The following is a 22,678-nucleotide window of genomic DNA, read 5'->3' on the forward strand; positions in this document are numbered from 1 at the left end:
AGTAATTTCCCGAAACTCAACTGCAACAAGCTGCATGCTGCTGTAGGAGATAACTCGCATCTTCGTAAGAAAGGGCCAACGTTCAACTCGCCGGCGTCCGCTCAACTAAACTGTACCTTCCTCCCCACAGTTTTAATAGTCGGCATATTGGTGAGGAGGGAGGGGGCTTATTTGGGGAGTCCGCCCTCCCGAGGAGGTGTGTGGAATGCGTGAGTATCTTCCTCCCTCTTGATGGAATGTCTATTTTAAACCACCGTGCCATAATGCCATTGAGGCTCCTTAACAATGGCAGCGCACAAAGAATAAATACAGCAGTTCCTGAGGCCAAGGAGGACGAACAACGGCAGGCTAGGGGCCAATGGCCAAGCTTCGGGTGTAGGAAGATGCCATTGCAAAACAAAGAGGACCTTCAGGGCCCCAGTGGTACCATTGGTGGGATAGCATTGGACACAGAAGCCCAGGGATTGGGCACAGAAAGGCCAAACAGCTGGCAAAGCATGTCTCCCAGAACGCTAGACTTCCTGTTCCTACTGGACCCACCCGGTCCGCATAACCCTGCTCTGCCAAGAATTCCACTGCCTCCAGCCCTGTCCCGGAAAACAACAGGAAGTGGGTAGCTTAGAGAAAGGAAGCGCGCTACCTGCTCTCGCCGACTCTTCAGGGAACCCTCTAGTCTCTAAAAATATTCCTGGGTAATAAAGGAAGGTGGGGCCGACTTTCCAGTGCCCTGACTGCGACTCACACATTTCCCAGAATTCTCACTCCCTCATTTCCCCTGTAAGTCATCCCTGTTGTTATTCCACTTTGTTGCCAGGACAACACTTCCTGGTCCAGATTATATTCGGTAATTGACTCTAGTTCCCTAGTTTACCAGTTGCCCTTCCTTGGACCACCTTTGGTGGGTACTAACCACGGCCTATGGGCAACACTACACAATTCAACCCAATACACTCTCACTATTCTTAACCATTCTGACCATTTTATCACTCATGGTCGTGGCTGTAGGAGCCCATCCCGGGACACTGGGTGCAGGTTGGGGACCAACCCACCACAGAACACACAAACACATCATCCACTGACACGCTCATGCCTACGGATAATTCAAAGTCGACAATCCACCTAGTGTACATGCATTCGGAAAGTTGGAGGAAACTGGAGAACCTGCACCAACATAGGGAGAGCATGCAAATTCTTCAAACACGAGGTCTGAGCCGGGATTCAAACTCAAATGGTGTGAGGCCATGTAGGTTACAGGGGCAGTGGTGGCCTAGCGGTTAAGGAAGTGGCCCTGTATTCAGAAGGTTGCCGGTTCAATTCCCGATCCGCCAAGGTGCCACTGAGGTGCCGCTTGTCATGGCTGCCCTCTGCTCACTCAGGGTGATGGGCTAAATGCAGAGGACAAATTTCACTGTGTGCATCGTGTGCTGTGCTGCTGTGTATCACATGTGACAATCACTTCACTTTTTAACTTTTAACATGCCACTGTGTGGCATGACCCAATGCAGTCCCTTTCAAAGTTACTCAGATTGACAAGTGTCATGTTGCTTCTTCCAGTGTGCCAACCACCCTCGTGTATTAAACCCCTGACGTCGTGCGTATGCATCATTCTTCCTCCCCATGTCCAGCCATCGGTCCAGAAATGCTGCCCCGCCATGTCACACCAGCGTGACAAGTAGTATGTTTGATATATAAGAACACGTGGAGTTATGTACTTAACAAAAAAAGGTGAAATAACTGAAAACATGTTTTATATTCTAGTTTCTTTGCTCTGATTACTGCTTTGCACACTCTTGGCATTCTCTCGATGAGCTTCAAGAGGTTGTCACCTGAAATGCTTTTCCAACAGTCTTGAAGGAGTTCCCAGAGGTGTTTAGCACTTGTTGGCCCCTTTGTCTTCACTCTGCGGTCCAGCTCAAACCATCTGGATTGGGTTCAGGTCCGGTGACTGTGGAGGTCAGGTCTCCACTTTTTGTAAAGTACATAACTCCACATGTGCTCATTCATAGTTTTGATGCCTTCAGTGAGAATCTACCAACGTAAATGGTCATGAACATAAAGAAAACAGATTGAATGAGAAGGTGTGTCCAAACCCGCTTACTACCATTGTGTCCCTGAGCAAGACACTTAACCCTAAGTTGCTCCAGGGAGACTGTCCCTGTAACTACTGATTGTAAGTCGCTCTGGATAAGGGCGTCTGATAAATGCTGTAAATGTAAATGTAAACCTTTGGCCTGTACTGTATATATATAACTCTGAAATGTCATAATATGTATGCACAACACATAAGTAACTTTATGAAGAAATACATGTAGCACAGTATCAGCATAGAAATGATCTCTAGTAGTACATGTGTGTGTGAGAGAGTAGTCGTTGAATATGAAAGCCGAGACCAGGAAGAATGTCTGCAGGGTGAGACACACAATAGATGACACACAATCAGGCAAGGCCGTGAGACAGCAGTGGGGTCTGTTGGATAATGTGTTTGTCTGTGGGGGACATGACACAGGGAAAGATGGAGGGGGGTGATGATGCAACTGCTCTGTTCCAAAACACCTCCTGTGCTGGCCATGTCACACCCCACTGAGACTCAACAAACACACACACACACACCTGAGTGTTAGATTCAATCTGACTCGCTCACACACACACACTAGTGAGAGATGCCAGTCCTTCAACGGTCATGCGTAAAAGACACCAACGTACACCAGAACATACACTAACATCTGGTACTCCAGTCCTCTCAAACCAGCAGTCAACCTGGTTTCAACTGGTTTGATGGTAGTGGGTGGTAGTAGCCTAGTGGGTAACACACTCGCCTATGAACCAGAAGACCCAGGTTCAAATCCCACTTACTACCATTGTGTCCCTGAGCTTAACCCTAAGTTGCTCCAGGGGGGGACTGTCCCTGTAACTACTGTTTGTAAGTCGCTCTGGATGAGGGCATCTGCTAAATGCTGTAAATGTAAAATGGTAGCCTGAGGCAGTCCCTACATATTTTCACGATCATGTCATATCCTGCAAAATCAGCAATTTATCTCATATATCTCTTCAACCCTATTGCATAATCTTCACCAAAAAATTGCCCCCAAATCCTCCATCTTCCAACTGTTCTACAACACCTGCTGGAGGGAGTATTTCCCACCTTTTAGGGTTGACTAGACGTCCTCTTTGACCTGGACATGTCCTCTTTTTGAGGATAATCCTCATTATCCATCAGTTCCACTATTCACTTCCACTCGTGCTAATGCGAAGGTTGGGAGGGGGGCTGTGAAGCCATTTTTTTCTTTTCCTACTCATTTAGAGTCTTACTAGGCCTGTGTAGACCTTGGATGGGGTTTACCAAGGGACAAAAAAAAACTATTCCAATTGTGACTCTACCCCACAAATCTTCTGCTTGCTTTGGTCCCCGCCCGTTGTGCTTGGTCCTCCTGATAATAATGACCGATCCTGACAGAAGCTTCACACCTGACTTGCAGATAAAACCAGCGATTCCACTGAAAGCAGGGAAAACAGGAGAATAAACATGGATGCCCTACAGACAGACAAAATACAAAATCCCACGTAATTTGAGCTGGTTGGATTTCGGGGGCGTCTGAAAAGACGAGGATTTTTTTTTGTGTGGGAATCGTACCCGACCTCTTCCTTGGAAATGACGCGTAGACGTGCGTCTGCGTTGCCTCATTGTGGAGTAATGCAGAACAATGCGCTGCCGAGTGGAGGTCTGCTCGGACGTGACGAGAAAGTGAGGAACGGGCAGACCCCCCACCCCCCCACCCCCTGTGAACCCTTCAAAGCAGGGCTGAGAACCTCTTCCTCTCAGCAAGTCTTCCTCCGTCTGTCCCCAGGCCGTCCTTGTGTAATGCGTGGAGTAGATGCAGTGACAAGCGGTGGCTCGAGAGCAAATATGTCCAAACCAACGCATTCACACACGCACACACAAATACCCTCAAAACATCAGTCAAGAAAGCAAGTCGCCACCACAAAAGCTGCACCAGAGGGAAGTACGAACGTGGTAACCAGGCTTTGAACGGTTTTAATTTAAACAGAGGGGACAGACTCTGGTTTTTAAAAATCATCAGGTATAAGTGACTGGTGAAAAAGATCTTCAGTTTCTTAGCTTTGCTTCTTCTGCCCTAATAACACACATAAAACCATCAATACTGGACGCAATAATGGATGTGAGCGTATCAGAAACGAATCACCAACTTATCGCAGTATTTTAACCACGGTTTGGAAGATTTGTCGCGTGCGAGTGGCAGGAAGGGGTGCTGAAATGCACAGAGACGATCACCATCTATCCATTCTAGAGGCTATTGACCCTCTCGGGTCATTATTACAGCCTCTGTCAAGGCGTCGATGCAGATTTAAACAGACTTGGCCAGCCGATCGACCGGTTCTTTCCAAGCATGGACACCATGAGGAACTGAAGGGTGGAAAAAAACATCTCAAGAAATAAGAATGTTCCAAAAAAAAAAAATGCACTTGCTGCCGTCCTTTTCAGAAGTGGAAATGACTTATTCCAGTATGGGGCAGTGGTGGCCTAGCGGTTAAGGAAGTGGCCCCGTAATCAGAAGGTTGCCGGTTCGAATCCCGATCCGCCAAGGTGCCACTGAGGTGCCACTGAGCAAAGCACCGTCCCCACACACTGCTCCCCGGGCGCCTGTCATGGCTGCCCACTGCTCACTCAGGGTGATGGGTTAAATGCAGAGGACACATTTCACTGTGTGCACCGTGTGCTGTGCTGCTGTGTGTGACATGTGACAATCACTTCACTATAAAAAAAAAGACTTGAAACTTGATAGTGGTTATGATAACATAAAACAATCAACATTAAATTTGAACGCAATTGTTATAATTATTTCAGATGTATATGTAGCTGTAGTTGCCATGGTTATCCATAAAGTGGATTTGGAACATATGTTGCAGCTATTAAGACCAGAATGGACTTTTTATGTTTCATAAGTAGAGTAATGTGTCTTGAAGCAGGATATTTTGGGGCCACTTCTGGCAGCGGCGGCACACAAACAGGACGCCGATAATCACCATTTAACACGACTGCACTATTTGTGAATGAAACGGCTATTTATAGTGACAGGGTTTAAAAATACCCGCGGGGCCGGCTGTCAGTCTTACCCTGCACCGCAGCCGGGGCGGCGCGCCCCTCCTGAGGATCCGCCCCCTGTGCCGACGTTGAGCCGCCATGCTCCGGAGGGCCGCCAGCCATATGCAGCGAGGCTCGGGGTCGCTGCAGTCCACGCCCACGGGGAACTCGAAACACCACCGCTGCCCCGCCGGAGCTGGCACGCCCGCCGCGGACATGACGGACACCACCGAGCCCTGGCCTTGGCCTGGATCACACACACTCACACACGCCGCCTCGCTCCGCCCCGAAACGCGAAATTCGAGGGCCCCGTGACCTTCCCATCTCTGCAGAACCACGGCACCGACCACAGCCAGGCCATCCAGCCCAGGGTTCGGAACCTGGTGCCAAATATTCCTGACCTTCTGCAAGACTTCCCAGAACTTGACAGATCTCCAGCAGCGAAGAACCACCAAACCGGCGCGGTGGCTGCAGCTTATGTCCTCGTCGCTGCTGCCCTGTCCCGTTTGCCGGAATTTTCCGTCCAGCCACGGTTCCCTCTGTCAGCAGCCCAGTGTGAACTCCACAGCGCTCCCTCTCCCCGCCCTGCTACCGCGCCGCTTGTCCGTCAACCCTGCCCCCTGTTCACGCTCGCTCGCGCCGTCCCTCTCATCCTTCCTCAAGTCCCGTCCTCTCCACCCGGCTCTTTCATTCTCACTCTCTCCCTCTCTCTCTCTCTCTCTCTCTCCCCCTCTCTCGCTCGCTCGCTCCGCATCTCTGTCAGCCCTCCTCAGAATCAAAAGACCTGGATACTGCTGCCGGCCTCCCCTTACCACCGTAAAAGCGTCCAGCAAATTTAGGACACGAGTGATGATAAGGGGCATGAAGTATCGGCCCTAAAAGCCCGGAGCTGTGGTGCCACCCTCACCCGACACCCGCGTTGGGGCCGAGCCAGGTGGGGCTATCTCAGATGGCCCTCGGGGGCCGTCCACGCATTTACCTGCGTCCTTGTCCAAAAACGGCCTGTTTTATTTCTCTTGGAGCAAAGAAGGACACACACACACAGACTTATAACAAACACACACTGTTTCTACACTCGCACACTCACTTCAATGCTTCTGTTACGGGACGTAGAACGATCGACAGCCACTAGTGGGCGCTGCCACACTACACCCACACTACACACAGTCTGTCCTATTCCCACTCTTCAGGTTTCTTCTAAAGCACAATTCATTAGCTAATAATCAATTTGCAGTCCATGGTCTCTTGCAGTATCTGCAGGAGAGTGGTTTTAAATTAAGGAAGGGAATTCATGGATTTTTTGTTTTGTTGGAATTTTTGGAATTTTTTGTTCTGTTGGAATTCCGTTTTATTCTGGGTTGGCCAGTTTTGACAGAATAACAAAAATTTTTTGAAACAGTATTAAAAAACATTCATCCATAGAATATTATAGAATTCGAAATGCACAGATGCTTTCTACAAATAAAAAAACTTAAATAGCTCAAATGGATGCAATGTAATAATTTAAAGTTTTTGTGTACAAATCCGTTTTGCAGTACACTTAAGAGAAATTCATGAATGAATCAGGCACAGTGATTCAAAATGTAAAAAAAGAATGAAAACACACAATAGGCTTCTGGGATTGAGGAGACCACAGAAAGTTCAGCTGACACATGACAGCAGCGGTGTGATCGTCCCGGAGAATGCAAACACACTCACACACTCCGTGCTCAATGGCAGGAAAAAGCCTCTTAATTTGACCTATTTTTAGTCGACTGTGAAATTGTTCCATGCTAAAAATACAGCCTTGTGGTTCCAAGTTGAGACTTTTTTTTTTTCTTTTTCTGACCCCCCTCATGTTTTCCATATGACTGCATCTGCTCTCATTTATAGCCCGGGCCTCCCAACCAGGATCATCTCCGTGGCAACCACGCACCTCCTGCCACGCTAGCAGTGTCCCCCAGACCCCGACCGGCCCTAAAACGTTCATGAATGTGCATGGTCATGTGACCACAGCGTAGCAACACACCGGATAGAAACACACCCAACCCAATCATCAACACTTAGTTTGACCTGCGCAGGTCCCTGATCTGCCACCTGATGAGAACATTCTAAAAATAATTCCTCGCAGAATATTATGGGACTGTCATGACAACAATAAGTATTATTTCAGGAAAACAATCGGCATGAACAAGCTCATCCAGTAAAGCGTGATGAGCATTTATTGTAATTCAGAATAACGCTACTGCAGAATATGTATATGGGTGGTAGGGTGGTAGTAGCTTAGTGGGTGGCACACCCGCCTATGAACCACAAAGTCACAGGTTCAAACCCCACTTACTACCATTGTGTCCCTGAGCAAGACACTTAACCCTGAGTGTCTCCAGGGGGACTGTCCCTGTCACTACTGATTGTAAGGCACTCTGGATAAGGGCGTCTGGACAATGCAGTAAATGTATATGATGACAAATTGTGGTGCATATGGTGACAAATGTAAATGTGCTATTATTAAAAATGCATTGAAAAATGTACATGGCCGAAGAGCCACCATCAGAACATCGCCAGGCCTACGCTGGACCATGCAGCTATGACGGCACCACTGAGCTATCCATCCCCCAGAAGAAGAAATACCCTTCCCTCTGTCCCCTTTGTCCCAGAAGCCATTCCACACACATTCCTCAGGAATTGCGGGGGGTGGGGAGGGGTGGAGTGCTGGATCTGCGACGCTGGCCTCGAAATGCAGGAAGGGTGGCTCTCCATTCATCCAGGCGACTTTGACCTGTCAATCAACACCACTGCCGAAGAAGGTCACCGGTAGCGAACGCAGCATCAGTCGCCCCGGCAGCGAGAAGCCATGAAGATTAATAAAAAATAAATCCTGTTGATATAAGTCTGACGACTGTGGACCTAAAATAACTATAAAAAAAAAAACACTAACCAAAACAATGAATAGGCTTTCGTAAAGTGGAACAACTGATGGTCAAAAGCCGTAATGGCCTCTGGCTATAAAATAATTGCAAAATGCAGCAATTATTGTTGCATTTTCACAACAGATCTGAAAAGGAGAGCATATGATAGGAAAACTAAAGTAATAACACTACTAATAAATGGTCCGAAGTGATTTGAAATATCTGCAGAGGCTCTGAAGTTTGTGAATCTTACCAGAGTTGCTGCGGTTCAATCTAGACACGGGGATCTGAAACCCAGCCGTGGTTCCCAATGTGTTTCTACATCTTCCGAGTTTGGGAACCCCGCTGTCTGAGCCCTGTTCCGACCAGAACGTCTGTGTCGGAACAGTGTTGTATAAACAGTAGTTAGGAGCGTTAGGACCCCGGCCTTTCTGAAGACGTTCAGAAGAAGCTGTTATTAGAGCGTGGCAGCTGCTGGAAGACGACTCTGGGAAGTAAAAGACCAAAATGTGGTGGTGGTCTAGTGGGTAAGGAAACAAACCCGTAATCGGAAGGTTCGAATCCGGAGGTGCCCACTGCTCACCGAGGGTGATGGATTAAATGCAGAAGACATATTTCATTGTGTCACTTCGCTGTGGCCGAATTAGCTCAGTTGGGAGAGTGTTAGACTGAAGATCTAAAGGTCCCTGGTTCGATCCCGGGTTTCGGCAATCCTTTGGGGCAGTGTTGGCTAGCGGTTAAGGAAGCGGCCGCGAAATCAGAAGGTTGCTGGTTCGAACTGAGGTGCCACTGAGCAAAGCAACGTCCCCACACACACTCCCCGGGCGCCTGTCATGGCTGCCCACTGCTCACCAAGGGTGATGGTTAAAAGCAGATGACGAATTTCACTGTGTGCACCATGTGCTGTGCTGCTGTGTATCACAATGACAATCACTTCACTTTCACAGTTTCCTCATCCACTCGTAGCATATTCCTCACATACTTTTATGTACAATATAATCTTCCCCAATCCCATTTTTACTTTTTACGATGCAGACGGATTGGCTGAGGGGCGTGTTGTCACCGGCGACAAGCATCTGTTACATATTCGACCTCTGGCTGATTGATGCTAGATGACAGAAGGACACTTTTATTGGGTCTTTGATGTATAAACTTAAGACATCGCTTTCTTTCGCCCATAAGACTGTTCCAGTGTCGAGTCCTTAGGTCTTTCAGGGGTGATACATTAGGTTAAAGAGCAGAATTATGGGTGCCGGGGGGGGTGCGTAACTTTCCCTATTCACATGGCAGCAGCTGGGCCTGTGGATGGGCAGACACCCCCCTCGGAGATTTCTACAGTCGCCAGCTTCCACTGCGGCCCACACCTGATGCCCCCACCCCCCGCCAACTGCATTCACCTTACCCATGAGCCATTGCGCTAGGTCCATGTTTTTTCGCATTATTCGTATTCTCGTTTGTGCAACTCATAGTCAATTTAGTTACAACGTTAACAAACATAACTAGTTAATGTTGTTGCTAAGCAACGTCATTCCGTCATGTAGCTAGCAGGTGCATTTCACTGTAAAACTAGTTAAATGAGGCAGAATGATGTCGACAGACACTCCTTCTCAGCCTTCCCAGAATTCCTGTAAGCCAATCACAATCCGAGGCTGCGACAAAACGCAGCTTACAATGGGGCGCGCACACCTCCACCGTCGGCCTCCTCAAAAGTGCCTCTCAACTCTGACTAACTGCCCGATTAATGAAGTAAGCGTGGTCACATTTGCGTTTGGCCTCTGACCTCTGACCCCCCCATTCCGGCAACCTCTCAGAGCGACGCACACAGAGAGCCCCATTGTCGCAGGCCGCATTTCAGAGGCGAGGACCGGCCAGCCCGGCCCTCCTGCCCACGCCAAGACATGAGCGGGACCCATTCACTGCCCACTCGCCCTCCACTCCGCCCTTCCCCTCTCTTCTTCTCTTTTCTATCCCCCCCCAACTCAGAAGGCCCTCGGCAGCGGGGCGAGAGCTCCGCCCAAACTGCTACCCTGTCACTTTTATGGACATCTTTAGGCTGTTAGCACGTTCAAAGGCAGGGTCAGCAGGCAGGAGGATGAAATGAGAAATGGCGGCCAGTGTTCAGAAACCATAAAACTTACGACGAGAACAGCAGAGTAATAAAGACACTTCCTTCTCTCTGTTTCTCTTATTATTATTTTTTATTGAGGCGCTGAGGCAGCACCCGTATCGCACACGCGCCCTCTGGGCTCTTATGGGCAAGCGTCTGAACAGGAGCTTGCTGTATTAGCGGAATTATGGCAAAATGCCTCCTGCTGGCATGGCCCTGGGTCTGTGTGCTCCGTTCGATGGACACAAAAACACACACACACACACACAAGCGTGGTCACGCCCACCACCGCCAGCACACTCTCCAGCGAGGGTTCAGTTAATTATTGAGCTTCTCTGAAGTGTACACAGCGCTCAGGCTGTCAGCTCAAGGCCTGGCCCCACGGGAAAGCTGACGACCTGCTCTCGCATTGTCCCGCCCCGCAAGAGGCGCAACACACAATGCGTACCAGATGAACAACCCATCCCACACAGACGTTTTCAGTCAATTTGGACCTTACAGGGTAAAAAAATATATTATTATACCACATGAGCTTATGAATGCTTCTCCATAATTTTGGGGAGTGTCACCTATAAGGTGTGACATACTGTATGTGATTTTTTGCGCTAAATAAAAAAATAACTGTTGTTGTCATTGTTCTTATGTGGTATTCTGAGACAAATAAATTGCATTGGATTTTGTGTGTGTGTGTGTGTGTGTGTGCATATATAGTGCCAAAGGAACGCATGAGTTGGAGCGCTGATAATCAGTATGTATGTTGGCAGCGGCCTCTATCTTGGGGTGTCTACCGCAGAGTTGTTTTGGACGTCCCCTAACACCCCCTTGTACAACAGGCATTACCCTAAAACACAAGGCACAAACTGAATTGTGGAGTACAGTTACGCCCATAAAAAGAACGGTTCTGCAATATCTTTTAACTTAAAAAGCACATGTCAGTTAAACTCAATGAAAAAGTTTTCTTCTTTTGGGGAAATGTTAGGGTGCTAGTAGCCTAGTGGGCGAGACACTCGCCTATGAACCAGGTTGAAGCGCCACTTGACAGGGACTGTCCCTGTCACTACTGATTGTAAGTCGCTCTGGATAAGGACGTCTAGTAAATGCTGTAAATGCTTTAATACGATTAAATACATTTTCATGGGGTCAACCAAAATATTTTCACATTACATTTACATTTACAGCATTTATCAGACGCCCTTATCCAGAGCGACTTACAATCAGTAGTTACAGGGACAGTCCCCCTGGAGAAATTTAGGGTTAAGTGTCTTGCTCAGTTAAACAATGGTAGTAAGTAGGATTTGAACCTGGGTCTTCTGGTTCATAGACGAGTGTGTTAACCACTAGGCTATTACCACCCTATTTTCACAAAACGTATAAAAAATGCTCACAGTATGAATAGGCTGCCAAAGCTAATGAAGAATGTATTACAAACCCAGCCCCATCTCACGCCACAATTGCCTCTGTGATTTGATTCTTTGGGTATTTTCGCATGTTGAGGACAGACAGGTCATTCATCGGAGTCTCCCCATATCCATGACCAAATTCGGTTTCCATTTAATCACGCCGGCCCTTATTAGTCACTTAGGTGTGGTTCGAGTATTTATCACCCAGGCGGCGCAGCAGTCAAAGCGTGGTGAAAATGATAGGCCTGTCAAAGGAAGTAGCCTAAATAACAGTTTCCAGAACAGTCTGGAAACAGTCTCATCGTCTCCTCCACATCTTCACCAACGTGGCCGCCAGACGCCACACATTGTAAAGCACGCAGCACGTTTCTGATCATTGAAACGTGTAGGTTGAGGTTGAAGTTTATTGTCATATGTACAAATTACAGCGTACAGAGCACAATGAAATTCTTACTTGAAAACCTCTCCCACGTAGACAGAACATAGAACATGATACATAGAAGACATAGAAGACAAAGTGCAGCAGCAATAAATAAATAAGTCACAGAAGGGTGAATATATCTAAGTTGCATAAGAAAGTCATTGTGCATAATTTAAGTGACAGTGCAGTGCATACTATGTGTTGTATAGCCTGATGGCACTGGGGTAGAAACTGTTTCTGAATCGTGATGTGCGTGTGTGAATTGTCCTGAGTCTCTTGCCTGATGGCAGGAAAGTAAAATTTATCCGTGTAGACGATAAATAAGGGAAATGATTTAAAGAAACACATCACTCAGACGCTGGCGCCGAGTTCGAGTTGCCTGTTTCACCCTGGGGGTCACCAACCCGGTCATGCCTGGCCATGTCAACAAACCCTCTTATATCTTAAGAGAAAATGTTCCGGAACCAACAGAAAGGCAGATTGTGGACGGCGAGCATCCAGTGACCTTTTCGCTCAGAATGCGCGGCTCAGGAGGCAGAAATAAATAATCTGCATCAATAAACCTGGCGAGCCCTGGGCAACCGGAAATGCACTTAAGCAGAAAGCAACGTTTCAGGAGTCGTATCAACGGATACGAAACAAGGGATCGAAATGGACAAACGCAGATGGGGTGGGGGGACTGGTATAACTGAACCTCGCCCCACGGAGCAGTGCGCCAGTGTGAATGGAACTGAGTTCTCAACGCAGGCCGCAGCTGGCGCGCGTGGAATTGTGCTGGCATATTTGCGCTGAAAGGGCGCTAGGGCCCGGCCACGAGGGCTTAACCGCTGCGCGGCGGTACAGTGGCGAACAATGGCCATTCTGCACACACGAACCCCGTTCTATAGAGGCTGGGGTAACGGCCACAATGTCCCTTCTGTCTGCGTGCCTGCGTAGGTACACATATGGAAATTGCAGCATTTTTCTCCCGGTCCACCCCCCTCCCTCATTTTTCAAGATATTTTTAGAACTCCATTTTATGGCAAATAAAGGGCAGAACAAACTTTGTAACCATTTTATATACATTAAAAAGTGTCGTGCACATACATTATGTATCACATGTACAATTCATGTACATTTCTTATTACTTCTTTCTGTTTATGTATTACAAATGTAGGATGTAAAACAAACACGAACATCATACACAACACATAAACTTTCAAATCTGTGCCAGTGTTTTCATTGCATTATGTGTTATTAATATTATATATAAATTATGCATTAAACTTGTACAGTATGTAAACGCGTTTAGATGAGGGAAATGTTTTTTAAGTATCTTAACACTGCTACTATACACGACTATACCTTGACAGTGATTTAGTTGTTTTTAATTCATAAATGGAACGTCTCTCTGAAAGTGCATAAAAGCGCCGCTTACTTGCGTCTGCGCGTGCGGCGGTATTCCAACAAGGCAGAAAGCGACTCCATTCATTGGGCGGCGGGGGGGGGTTCTCTGCGGGCGGCAGCGGGACGTGTTCGGGAGCGGAGAGGTCGGCTCCGCCGCCGCTTCACGTTCGGAGCTGTGGCGACCGGCGACGGTCCTCGGCGGACATTTAGGGTCGTTTCTGTTTCTGTCGAAAGTGCGCGGGCGAGTGGGCTGCGGCCCCCGCCCCTGCGACTGTAAATCCCGTTACACCATCTGAAGTGAGCGGCCACGCCCCCCGTCGAAAGCCAGCCAATGAGCGGAGCGCATGCAGGCCACGGGACGCGGACGGGGAGGTGCCCGCAGGTCCACGCTGAACGAAAACAAGAGGCATCAAACCCAAACATTTCGCATCATATTTTTAAACATACAGTTCAGGCCAAAAGTTTGGACACACCTTCTCATCCAATGTGTTTTCTTTATTTTCATGACCATTTACATATTATTTTATATTTTATATTCTAGTTTCTTTGCTCTGATTACTGCTTTGCACACTCTTGGCATTCTCTCGATGAGCTTCAAGAGGTCGTCACCTGAAATGCTTCTCCAACAGTCTTGAAGGAGTTCCCAGAGGTGTTTAGCACTTGTTGGTCCAGCTCACCCCAAACCATCTGGATTGGGTTCAGGTCCAGTGTACTTTTTATTAAGTACATAACTCCACATGTGTTCATTCATAGTTTTGATGCCTTCAGTGAGAATCTACCAACGTAAATGGTCATGAAATTAAAGAAAACACATTGAATGAAAAGGTGTGTCCAAACTTTTGGCCTGTACTGTACATAAACTTAACAATTTGTCATATTAGTGGTCAAATAAACTGAGTTGTTAACACTTAAAAAAATCTATTAAAGGTGTGATGTATTTCACTGGTTTTTAATGCTTTCAATCCAATACTAGTTAATAAAGTTGGTTATGCTATTAACTAGTTTGTTATTAAAACATAATAATACAAATGACAATGTACAGCCTCTGTGTCCATTAACAAGTGAATCTGAGGATGATCTGTTTTTGAGAATCACAGAGTTTGTCATTTTAACTCTACATAATAATTCTATACATAATTCTTTTAACTATCTTCAGCTAATAATTCATTAGACAATATAAAGAACACAAGTCCATCAATCCATCAGAGACAAACTGAAAAATAAAAGCTGATGCAGTTTCTTTATTATTCTTTAGCTATGTATCAAAATACATAATGTATTGCTCTACATTTGCTTCATTTGACACAATACAAGTAATTTAATGTTCAAGAATCATCACATGCCATCAGGACATCATGTACTGGCTATTTTGACAGCAATTTCATGCTCCTCCGCTTAGTCTTCAGAGCTGCACACAAGATCTTTTAATTGATGGACCTGAGGCATGAGAATGTTTGCTTTAAAGTATAGCATTATATATCACGCTGAGCATCAATACTTGTATATTTTAAATGGTCCGTTTGTTTGGGTGCTAGTAGCCTAGTGGGTAACACACTCGCCTGTGAACCAGAAGACCCAGGTTCAAATCCCACTTACTACCATTGTGTCCCTGAGCAAGACACTTAACCCTGAGTTGCTCCAGGGGGGGACTGTCCCTGTAACTACTGATTGTAAGTCGCTCTGGATAAGGGCGTCTGATAAATGCTGTAAATGTAAATGTAAATGTTTAAGTTGAATTCAGGCAGTGGTCTACTGGTCAGTCCTGTGGTCAAAAAATCATGTTGAGAAAAATCATCCATTGCCATGTTAACAGGAGGCTGCTTAACGCATCAACAGAACAACAGATTCACCACAGTCCCATGCTGTACATCGTTCTCAGAGCAGAGTCGTCGATGAAAGGGAGGGCACGAATGGCCAAGGAACGACTGGGAATCAGTGTGAAAAGCATCAGACGTCACACTGCAAGCCTGGACATTTGCATTTACAGCATTTAACAGCACTTATCCAGGGTGACTTTGAACCTTAAAGGCTGCAACCACCCTAATGGTAGCCTGGAGTCCAGCATAGTCCAGCACAGACACTTCTTGATGTTGTGTAATATGCTATTAACATTTGTTAATAGCATATTCCATGGAGGTTTCCAATATACCCAAGTAACAGCCTAGATGTGACTGAGGCAGAGGGACACAGGCCGTGCTTTTCTGCAATGTCACCAAAAATGCCACAGCATTTTATTAAAGACTTAATGCACAAGAGCTGATTTTAAAATACAGAACCTAATATTATCATATCATCAACTTTATCATGCATGCTTTTTTAAATATGGTACTGCTATGTGTGTGTGTGTGTGTGTGTGTGTGTGTGTGTCGGTGGGAGCATCATCTGGCCCCCGAGTGAACAGAGCGATGCATGGTCATTGAAGCAGAATCTTGTTTTGATGCTGATTTTAGGAGACAACCCCCGAAGGGCAATAGAGACACACGCGCATATTACATAACAGGGCATAAAAGCCCAGATAAAGCAGAAGAGGTGGAATTGACAACGCCGTGCCACGTGTCGCTGCAACCGGCGGAGGTTATGGGGTTAAATGTGTTTTACCCACAGTAATGTCACTTCACTGATTCCATGCCTCATACCCGTTGCACTGCCCACCCACTGCCACTCATCTAACCTGCCCACGCCACGGGTCCGGCTAAATTAGGCCCTATGCCTAATAGCAGAGGGGCCGGAAAACCTATTTGATTATACAGAGCTTAGACAGAGTGGGCAATTATTGTGCATTTTCAGAATCAGTATTGTATATAGATGCATTTATGTAAAGACATATTTACTCTAATACGCTTACAAGCAGTGGTATACCATGTAATCCAGTCAGATGCATGTGATATTGGTGAAAATACTGACTCACCGGAAACCTTACGTGACACAATTTCATATGCTATGATACAACACAGGAAGAGGCAATGCATCACTTTAAATAGATATAGAATATAGCCATAGATATTTCAACCTGATCCGTCAGTGCATTTGGCCAACCAGTGATAATCTAGATTCAGGTCACATGATGTTGTGTCCAGTCCCTGCAGGCCTGGTATCATGTGATGCGTTACTTTGTGATGTCCAGGTTTTTATATAATATTTGTAGCCGCATGTCTGTGGGCAGATCTAACCAATTTCTGCCAGCAGAGGGCGACACGGCCCCCTTTCATCAGTTCCCATCTGGCACGCTAGAAACGGCTCACTGTCCTGGGCATTTTTACGGTCCTCAAGATGTGGCATGAGGTCAGTTCTAAAAACGGCATCAACTGGATCTCATCTGTGCAAATGTAAACACACCAGAAACAATTCCCAATCCTGGCCGACGCGATGCATCAAACGGACAAGCTAAAAAAAAAAAGGTCACCGAGTCCCCCCACATTAATGCGGCGAATACCCTAAAATACCCACAAAGCTTCAGCCACCGTTTCCTAACACCCAGATGCCCCACTAAAACTGCAGGGAGGGGGGAGGTGGGTGCAGACATGTGTGTTTCGATAGAGATTTTCTGGGACGATGGAGGGATAGAGGGTGAGGGGAGGGAGATGAAGGAGATGAATGCTGCCCCATGGGACCAATTCAGAGCAAAAACGATTCTCCTTCTAATCTGAGCTCGTCCCCTGGTCCCTGGGCCTCCCACTGATAACCCAGATTGCTGACCTTTGAACCATAACCTGCAGCAAGGGTGAGAAAGGAGTACAGGTGAGAGTGAGGACACAGCAAGACTGATGACGTTTCCTGTGCCAGATGAATGAATCCGTTTACCCAGCAGAAAGGTCACCTGCCCAACGTGCATCATTACCATGTAACCATCCGCAACCCCCTCACACATACGACACAATGTTGGGCCTTGGCCGGGATAAATATTCACATTCCTACAGACACTTTTAGAGAAATGTAGATCTCCCCGCTCTGACACGCGTGGGCTGTGATAAACGAAAGCGTCGGAAAACGTCCAAAAAACGCGAGCGAGAAGGCCAACATCTGCCCGGCCCTGGCGGGTTCAGGGCAGCCTCCATCTGTCTGTTTGCCGCACGCGTGGGGCGAACAGCCCTAAATAAATAATCCACTAATCCGGTCAGTGCAGCAGCGGAGCGGGTCGGGAGGCGGCGGACCAGCAGCGCGAGAGGGCGCCAAACGGGACCAGCAGCGTGACCTTGCGCCCTTATTCTGATGCAAGGGATGACCCGGAGGTGCGGCGTTACGAATCAGGCCTTGTTCACAAAATTTGAGTTGATGAGCGGAATTCCGTTTTCTTGTGTTCGCAGACACCAAAGTCATTTCATAAAGCTTTCATAATAATGAACATAAGCGATACCACACCAGATCAGGTAAGTCTATTGTTTGGAACATTTCAACCAAAAAAAATACTAAAAGCTTGTCTTGGTGAGCAAATACAAAACTCCTTTGATTCTTCTTGCAGTCGGAAAAAAAAATGATCAGGCATTTTAGAATATTTTCAAGTTATCTTTGCGGAAGAGGAAACCACGTGTTGCCCTTACTCAGCACCACAAATGCAGGCTTGCATGCAGTGCCGAGTCTGTGATGTTATTCACACGCATATGCAAATATACGAACAATTCAATTATTAGGGCCCCAAAAGCGGCGGTGCAGTGGCGAACAATGGGCATTCTGCACACACGAACCCCGTTCTATAGAGGCTGGGGTAACGGCCACAATGTCCCTTCTGTCTGCGTGCCTGCGTAGGTACACATATGGAAATTGCAGCATGTTTTATGATGTTTATGATGAACATCATGGTTTATGATGTTATCAGCAGGACTAGAGATTGTTAAATGTTAGTAGTTTATAATGTCAAGTATGTTAAAATTTAAAGGGATTTACCCTCAAAACATTAACAGCATTTTCGGAGTCACTCTTATTCAGAGCTACAGGACACTCAGGGTTAAGTGTCTTGCTTAGGGACACAATGGTAGTAAGTGGGGTTTGAACCTGTGACTTTGTGGTCTTAACCACTAGGCTACTATTTTTCTATACAAATGATTCATTGTGTACTGATGCTTTCCAGAATATGAAACAATGGTAATGATCAATATGCACATTGAAATGCAGCTGCCATCCCCAGACACTAGAATCCCTGCTAAGTGAAGAGGACCAAGCAAACGGGCAGAAGAGCAGCAGAACGCTGTTATTACACAACAGACTTAATCCCTGACGCTAAGCTCCCACTGTCTCCCACCGGCACTCCACTCGTCCACACTGACACACACAAAACACGTGGTGGTGCCTGTACACAGAACATGTACGTACGAAGCTCACGTCTCCCCCTCGCCACGCCCCTGAGTAAAAATAATCACAATATGGTGGCAAACTGTTTACTTCCTGAAGTTGATGGCCGTGTTTGTCAGGGCGGCCAGTCTCCACGCAGCTGCATCGAACAGAAATGCACGCACGCAGCGTGCATGGAAATCTATGGGACGTACACTCGGGCGGTGGCTTCTGTAAAGCTCCTTATCGGAAAATTGTGCAATTTTGTTAAAGGTCCCATCTAAAAAATTAATCGATCAAATGCCACACAGACATGATATCAAAGAGGACATGGCTTTAATCAACTTTAAACATTTCCAGGGCAAATAGGACAGATCTATTAAAAGGATAGATAGATAGATAGATAGATAGATAGATAGATAGATAGATAGATAGATAGATAGATAGATAGATAGATAGATAGATAGATAGATAGATAGATAGATAGATAGATAGATAGATAGATAGATAGATAGATAGATAGATAGATAGATAGATAGATAGATAGATAGATAGATTTGTGCCCAGCCAACGCCCCTCTAGCAGATACAAGCAGAAGATCCTTCAGCGGATCCCAGGGATCTGAGGCCCCCACATCCCCAACCACAGCCTCCTCTGGGACCTGCAGCGGAGCGATGATGTCAGAGAACTCAGCCTCATTAACCACGTAAACAAGCGGGTGGCCGGGGGAGCGGCAGTGTGGCGATGTTTGCAAAGCGCCTTTCCACCGTCTCATCTGCAAAAAAAAAAACTGAAAACAAAAAAGAGCTGGCAAGCGAAGCTCTGGCACGTCCGAGAGGAGTGTGTGAGTAAGGGATGAGTCAAGGACAGAAATTACGCAACCGAAACAACTGAGCTCGGTAAACTCTTTTCTGTACCGATAACTGTTACCTAGAGTAATCCATCCACATAAGAGACATATTTGATCATGTCACATGATCAGGTCTATAGTATGACTTCCATATTTTCAGAAATGAGAACAAGCTCCTCCTCTTCATGCCAGCTGTTGACTATAATGCTAGCCCTTCCTCACTAAAAAAAACGTCTTGAAGTGACATTAACAAACTTTTCTATGACAAACTCTTGTCTTTAATTAGGGGGATATTTCCGAGTAGCTTCATTTGAAAATTGGAGGAAACAAAGGAGGAAGAGAGAAGAGCTATCGACAAGCTCTACAAGCTCCGCCCCTTTTCAACTTAATATAAAAAATAAAAACATCACTGACATTTATTTTCTGGGTGTCACACATAATTACATACATGGGTAGGGAGCACCAGATTAGACCCATAGACTGTAGTAAAGATTCTTTCTATACAGAGAGAATCAGGACAGTGTTAGGCATGATGAAAAGAGGAGTTTTTATGTGCACTTAATGATATCTTTGTGCGCAGGGCAGATAGTAGAAATAGGCTGTGCGTGTTTGTGCGGATGGATAGTAGATCCCTGTATCTCCATTTCCCTTTTCACGTCGCCATATAAGACGTGCTATAATGCCACTGTTAGGCTAAGTAGCCTCGAGAACAGGGGCCCGTTCATCTCCGCAATGGAGCAACACAGAAACTGAGTCTGGGCGACAATACAGGCCGAGCAAATGAGAGGCGGAATGTTCTAGATGTTCCTGGTCAACGCTGTCTGCATTGGCCATTCAGATCAGTTGATGGAGTCAGCAGACCTCGGACCCGCTCGCCCATCCATTCTTAATGAAGCGCCATTACATAAACCCAGTCAAATCGCGTAGGGCCCGCATTCGGCCTTAACTAATAGTGTGGGATGGGAAGCTGGGCTTCCTGACCTGAGCCTTGGAGACGGAGGAGACCATTGCTCTTAATTGGATATTAAAAGTTCAGGGCTGCAGAGAAAGAAAGGCGGCGGACAAAAGAAGGAAACGGGCAGCGTCCTAAATACAAAAACCCAGCGTCTGGGAGGGCATGGCGGCCGCAGACCTATGCAGCATCTAGACAGGCAATTAGATACTTGGAGGCAAAGTTCAGCAAAGAAGCAGTCCCAATTCCCCCCAAAAAATGAATACTAGCCAGAGAAATGCATCATGGCAGAATGAGACCAGGTCTCGCTGTCCTAACAGGGTAAAAAATAATAATAAAATAATGCGAATGCACCCGTGCTACAGAATCTCAAGCAGAGGATGCGCTGGACCACGGCCTTGGGGCTGAAATGACCGAGTTATCACACACACACACACACACACACACAAAGTGCTAGAATGTCTTTACTCCACACTCTATCTCTTCTGATCACTTGCTCTTTAGCTGTGCTCTACTTCACCTTCCGTCCCGGTCTGTCTCTCTTCGAAGGGTGCAGCGCAAACAAAATCACAAGGCAATATTCATTATCAGATTATTATAACCGGGATGTTCCATCGATCATCTATTTTGCACTTTTCATCATACATCCTAATACTGTTTAATATGTGCAATATGTGTTGTTTTAATCTCAGGACACAAATGTTCAAAAGCCTCATAAAAGGTTGTTTTTTATTAGCAATTTAGTGTTTTCCTGTTCCGTCCTATGTTTTATGTATGGCACAAATCGATAGTTCTTAGCTGGGCTCACCGCCGCGCGCACTTTGCTACGTAGATCTTCTCGGTAAACGGTCTGTCCCATTCTTTCTGTTCTCCAGCAGACCACAACCAGTCGTGGAAAGTAACACACTCGCCTATGACCCAGAAGACCCAGGTTCAAGTCCCGCTTACTACCATTGTGTCCCTGAGCAAGACACTTAACCCTAAGTTGCTCCAGGGAGACTGTCCCTGTAACTACTGATTGTAAGTCGCTCTGGATAAGGCCGTCTGGAAAAATGCTGTAAATGGAAAGCTCTGAATAGCAAAAGTGGTCTAGGACAGCCCCATACTCAACATAGTAATATGTAGATATTACGTTGTTATTATTATTAAAAGAGTAGCGTATTATATAATAAAACTGCTGCCTAGTCCTAGTCTATTGTCTTTTATTGTGACATATCTAACATTCAAGTTGTTACCTGTTACCTTTAGACAAAACTAATTACTCATTATGATATTCTCTAAATTCAGTAAAATACTGATCATTTCTTATTGTGAGAAGACCCAGGTTCAAACCCCACTTACTACCATCATGTCCCTGAAAGAGACACTTAAACCTGAGTGTCTCCAGGGGGGGACTGTCCCTGAAACCACTGACTGTAAGTCGCTCTGGATATGGGCGTCTGGTAAATGCTGTAAATGTAAATGTAGTAATGGATCATGTGATCATGTGCCAGGTATAATGATAAATGACACCAACAAGGAGTTTAAACTACGATTATTGAAAACAGCTCAGTTTTGCCTTTAAGCAAAGCAGGGTGCAAACAATACAAGAAAAAAGGTCAGAGGGTATCGCACAATGCAAGTAGCAGCACGGGGGGGACGCGGGACAGTAACGTGCCTCGCCTCTCACGCATTAATTGCACATATTTAGGTGAAACCGACACTCGAACTTGAGCCGCGGCTACTGCACCCAGTGGAAGGCGCAGAGCCGTCGCCAGATGCCATCAAATCAGGAAGGAACCAGCATAACAGCGGGCCGAGCTGGAGGAAACCAAATCACAGCAACACCCCAGAGCGTTCTGCAACGCGATACACAATATCAGGTGCGACTGAGATTTTATCTTCTTCCTTTTTATTTTTTTTTATTGTTCATTAAGGCCACCGAGGCGTCCGAGAATAAGGCGCCACCCCTGCTTGTAGCACCGATGAGTGCATTTGCCTCCTAATGGATGTGGCGAGGCTTCGTAAATACAGTAAATACAGGCACTTACCGAGAGAAAACTGGACAGAATACAGCATACATAGTAATGGTTACATAGTACCATTTAGTTACATAGTAACTAAAATGGTATGTTTATTACATGTAGTAAAATGTTGTAAATGTTCAATGGCAGATTCTCAAAGTTATTAGAATATTACCTATGACGAAATTGGAAATGTCTTGATTTCATGAAATGAGTGAAACAAGTGACCTTTCTCCCCCCTTATTCACATTTCTTTCCACACTAGCTGGTGTATTAAAGTCATTCGAACTGTGACTGTTGCTCCC

General features: G+C 46.2%; 1 protein-coding gene and 1 long non-coding RNA gene across 8 annotated transcripts in view; one reads left to right on the forward strand and one right to left on the reverse strand.

Moving 5' to 3' along the window:
* arhgap23b (Rho GTPase activating protein 23b) overlaps positions 1-22,678 on the reverse strand; it is a 34,999-nt gene that overhangs the window by 11,770 nt on the left and 551 nt on the right. For 2 of the 7 annotated variants that reach the window (XM_028967995.1, XM_028967999.1), the window contains exon 1: positions 5,134-7,354. The exons of 1 other annotated variant lie outside the window; for it this stretch is intronic. In XM_028967995.1, coding sequence (XP_028823828.1) covers positions 5,134-5,319 — 186 coding nt within the window. In that variant the 5' untranslated portion in view covers positions 5,320-7,354. Of the gene's footprint in view, positions 1-21; positions 81-5,133; positions 7,362-13,334; positions 13,686-22,678 lie in introns of those variants that run through there. 4 more of the 7 variants (XM_028967998.1, XM_028967993.1, XM_028968000.1 and 1 more) reach the window with 4 other exon arrangements.
* LOC114781629 (uncharacterized) lies at positions 17,435-22,195 on the forward strand. The gene is made up of 3 exons (XR_003747705.1): positions 17,435-17,532; positions 17,608-17,670; positions 22,061-22,195. It is a non-coding gene; the product is annotated as an uncharacterized LOC114781629 (long non-coding RNA).

Source organism: Denticeps clupeoides, chromosome 2 (assembly GCF_900700375.1).
Source record: "Denticeps clupeoides chromosome 2, fDenClu1.1, whole genome shotgun sequence".
Taxonomy (NCBI): domain Eukaryota; kingdom Metazoa; phylum Chordata; class Actinopteri; order Clupeiformes; family Denticipitidae; genus Denticeps; species Denticeps clupeoides.